The sequence below is a fragment of the Eimeria maxima genome, genomic scaffold, assembly GCF_000499605.1.
Source record: "Eimeria maxima Weybridge genomic scaffold, Emw_scaff1857, whole genome shotgun sequence".
Lineage (NCBI taxonomy): Eukaryota > Apicomplexa > Conoidasida > Eucoccidiorida > Eimeriidae > Eimeria > Eimeria maxima.
This window is the reverse complement of record NW_013564762.1, coordinates 1,002-5,546: the sequence shown is the minus strand read 5'-3', so window position 1 is coordinate 5,546 and position 4,545 is coordinate 1,002. Positions and strand designations below refer to the sequence as shown.

Here is a 4,545-nt window from a genome sequence, read left to right as displayed (position 1 = left end):
TATATATATATATATATATATATATATATATTTCTTTATGTGTCTCTTTCTTTGTCTCTTTGTGTCTCTTTTTTCTCTTTTATCTCTCCCTATTTATATCTCTGTTATCTGTCTCCTTATCTGTCTCCTTATCTCTCTCCCTGTCTGTCTCCTTATCTGTCTCCTTATCTGTCTCCTTATCTCTCTCTCCTTCCTTATCTGTCTCCTTATCTGTCTCCTTATGTGTCTCCTTTTTGTGTCTCCTTTTTGTGTCTCCTTTTTGTGTCTCCTTTTTGTGTCTCTTTTTTTCCCCCTATAATACATAATATAAAAACCTAATAATAAACAACAAAATAATAAATATAAATAAATAAATAAATAAATAAAATAAATAAATAAAATAAATAAATAAAATAAATAAATAAATATATTTATATATATGTATATGTGTATACAGGGAGAAGATCCATTTAATTTACGTTATGTACGTATAATATCTTCCTTAGATGAGATAGAGGAATATATAAAAGAGGAGCCAACACCTCCTGCTGCTGCTGCTGCTGCTGCTGCTGCTGCTGCTGCAGCAGGTGCAGCAGGTGCAGGAGGAGGAGGAGGAGGAGGAGGAGCAACAGGAGTAGGAGGAATAACAGGAGGTAATAATAGAAAAAAACAACACCCTCCTTGTGTCCTATTAGCTGCACCAGGTATGCTACAAGGAGGTGTATCCTTAGAGGTATTCAAGTATTGGGGAAAAGAGAAGAAAAATAAGATAATATTTACTGGTTATACAGTAAGAGGTACAATAGGGGAGGAGGTAAGAAGAGAAAAAGAAAAGATATTAATACATAATAATAATATATATAATATAAATGATGAATATAATATAAATAATAATATAAATAATAATATAAATATAAATAATAATATAAATAATAATAATTATATAATAAGGAGATGCTTAGTAGATAATATATCTTTCTCTGCACATAGTGATTATAAACAAACAAAAGAATTTATTAATGAATTAAGACCTAATATATGTATATTAATTCATGGAGAAAAAAAAGAAATAAATAAACTAAAAATACAATTAATTCATGATTTCCCTTCCTTAGCTGTATTTACACCCGAAATCTTACAAACTATACATATTAATTTTAATCATAATTATATTAATAATAATAATAATAATAATAATTATATAAATAATAATAATAATAATTATATAAATAATAATAATAATTGTATAGATATAGATAGTTCTTCTTCTTCTTCCTCCTCTTCTTGTTCTTCTTCTTCCTCTTCTTTTTCTTCCTCTTCTTCTTCTATTGTTAATAATAATAATAATAATAATATAAATATAAATAATAATAATAATAATAATAATAATAATAATAATAATAATAATATAATATATTATGATTATAGTCCCTTAATAATAAAAGGAAAAGCAGCAAAAAAAACAATTAATTATATATATAATTATAATCATGATAAAAAAAAAAGAAAAAAAAAAAGAAAAAAAAAGAATAATAATAATAATAATAATAATAATAATATAAATAAACAACAAGAAGGAGAAGAAAAAGGAGATAATAAAGAAGAAGAGATAGAGGAGGAAGAAGAAGAGGAAGAGGAAGAGGAAGAGGAGGGGACAGAAGAAGAAGAAGAGGAGGAGACACAGGAGGAAGAAGAGGGGACAGAAGAAGAAGAGGAAGAAGATAATAATAATAATAATAATAATAATAATAATAATAATAAAGAGGGAGAAGGAGAAGAAGAAGAAGAAGAAAAAGAAGAAGAATTAGATTGTTTGCTACTGCAGCAAGACGGAGATCATCCTGTGCTGCTAGCAGCAGCAGAAACGGAGACACTTGCTGGTGTTGCTTGCTGCTGCTTGCTGCAGCAAATAAGTGTCTCCTTTCCTCTTCCTTTATATGTACTTATGCATGCAGCTAGACAAATCTTTGATGATGTACAGCCTGTTCTCTGTACATGCAGCAACAGCAGCAGCAGCAACAGCAGCAGCAGCAGCAGCAGCAGCAGCAGCAGCAAGAAGGGTACAAAAGATGATGGTTGCTGCAACACATGCGGCTTTGTTGTTTCTTCATGTGTTACTGTACAACGATTACCTGATGAGCAGCAACAGCAGCAGCAGCAGCAGCAGCAGCAGCAGCCGGAACAGCAGCAGCAGGAGCAGCAGCAAAAGGAAAAGGACAAGGAGCAGCAAGAAGAGGAGCAGAGGGAAAAGGAGCAACAAGAACAGTTGCTACAGGAGCACCTTCAGCAGCAGCAGCAGCAGGATGAGGAAGAGGAGGAGGAGCAGCAGCAGCAGCAGCAAATAGTACGTTATAATGAATTAGAGGCAGTAGCATTATTAAAGGCAGTAGCTGCTGCACCTCCTGCATCTGCTGCTCTATCTCCTGTTGCTGCAGCAGCAGCAGCAGCAGCAGCAACAGGAAATATAGAGGTAAGATGGGAGTCTAGTCCTTCTGCTGATTTATTAGCTGACTCTATCCTCTTCTTATCTTGTGATTTGCTACGTCTACGGATTTGCTGCGGAGGAGACGCAGCAGATGCATGCAGCAGCAGCAACAGCAGCAGCAGCAGCAGCAGCAGCAGCAGCAGCAGCAGCAGCAAGGAGGCGATGCAGCAAATAGAGCTGCTGCAGGTTGTTAAGCAACATCTAGAGGAACAGTATGGGCCTATTAAGATTTGTATAAGGCAAAGAGGCAAACAAATAGACACAGGAGGAGGAGGAGGAGCAGCAGCAGCAGCAGCAGGAACTCCAGCAGCAGCAGCAGCAGCAGCAGCAGCAGCAAGTGGAGCAGCAGCACTAAGTGCAGCAGGTGGGATGATTAGAGAGGTGTCTATAGAAGAAGCAGCAAACATAGATGAAGATATTTACTCTTTGTGTCTTGTCTTCCATACAGCAGCAGGGAAATCAGCAGCAGCAGCAGCAAATGCAGCAGCAAATGCAGCAGCAGCAACAGGAAAAGCAACAGCAAAAACAGAGCCAGCAGCAGCAACAGATGATGACAGATTGGCAATCAAGTCAGAATCTGCTGCTGCTGCTGCTGCTGCTAAAGGATCAGATGCAGCAGCAGCAGACAAGGATACAGCAGCAGCAACTGCAGCAACTGCAGCAACTGCAGCAGCAGCAGCAGATGGTAAGGAGGGAGGTGTCTCCTCATCTATTGAGGAGACAGTTGAAGTTTGTGTCGACTTCACAGAGAGACAGGTACGCTGCTGCTGCTGCTGGTCCTGCTGCTGCTGCTGCCGTGCTGCTGCTGCTGCTGCAGTTGCTGCTACTGCTGCTGCTAAGTATATAAGTACAGTGTGTATATGTGTATTATTTGTGGTGTATATGCAGGTCTACTGCAGCAACCCCACACTGCAGCAAAAGGTTAGGAGTACGGTAGCAGCAGTAGAGAAGGGACTCCTTCCTGCTGTACTCCCATGGTAATTCTCCTGCTGCTGCTGCTGCAGCTGCAGCAGCAGCAGCAGCTGTTGCTACATTTGCATGTGCAGCTGCAACAGCAGCAGCAGCAGGATTTGCTGCTGCAGCTGTTGCAGCAGCAACATATGCTGCAGCACTAGCAACAGCGTTAACTGGCAACATACGCAGAGACCTGCAGAATTTGCTGCAGCAGCTGCTGCTGCTGCTGCAGCTGCAGCAGCAGCATTAGCAGCAAATAGTTCGTTTGCTGCTGCCGATATAGTTGTCGGCATTTTGCTGCAGCAGCAACCGCCGCGTTGTACAGACACAACAAAATATATTTATTTATTTTTATTTAATTATTTTTATTTATTTTATTTATTATTAATTAATAATTAATAATTAATAATTATTTATTTATATTTAATTATATAAATATATAATAAAGGAGACAATAATAAATAAATAAAAAAAGAACTTTTTGTCTCCTTTTTGCTAAAAGGAGACAAAAAGGAGACACTATAGACACATAAAGGAGACAATAAAAGGAGACAAAAAGAGACAATAAAAGGAGACAAAAAGAGGCAAAAAAAGGAGACAAAAAGAGACAAAAGGCGACAAAAAGGTGACAAAAGGAGACAAAAGGAGACAAAAAGGAGACAAAAGGAGACAAAAAGGAGAAAAAAGAAGGGGGTTGTTTGTATTAGGTTATTTTTTTTCCTTTTTTTTTGTCTCCTTTTTGTCTCTCTTTGTTGTCCCTTCTTTATTCCTTATTTATTATTTTATTGTCTCCTTTTTCTCTCCTTATTGTCTCCTTATTGTCTCTCCTTATTGTCTCCTTATTGTCTCCTTATTGTCTCCTTGTTATTTTTTGTCTCCTTATTGTCTCCCTTGCCTCTCCTTATTAAGAAATAAGAAAAAGACAATAAGGAGACAATAAGGAGACAATAAGGAGACAATAAGGAGACAATAAGGAGACAATAAAGAGTTAATAAGGAGAGGCAAGGGAGACAATAAGGAAACATAAAACAATTATTGTCTCCTTATTGTCTCCTTATTGTCTCTTTATTGTCTCTTTTTTGTCTCCTTATTGTCTCCTTTGTCTCTTTTGTCCCTTTTGTCTCTTT

At 37.1% G+C, this 4,545-nt stretch overlaps 1 protein-coding gene across 1 annotated transcript; it reads left to right on the top strand.

Moving 5' to 3' along the window:
* Positions 1–436: 436 nt before the first annotated feature.
* On the top strand, positions 437–3,445 carry EMWEY_00056000 (cleavage and polyadenylation specificity factor, putative; the record flags this gene model as incomplete). The annotated part of the gene is made up of 3 exons (XM_013480368.1): positions 437–776; positions 1,557–3,220; positions 3,353–3,445. Coding segments are annotated over 3 exons (2,097 nt in total), but the record flags the coding sequence as incomplete, so codon positions are not given.
* Positions 3,446–4,545: the final 1,100 nt, after the last annotated feature.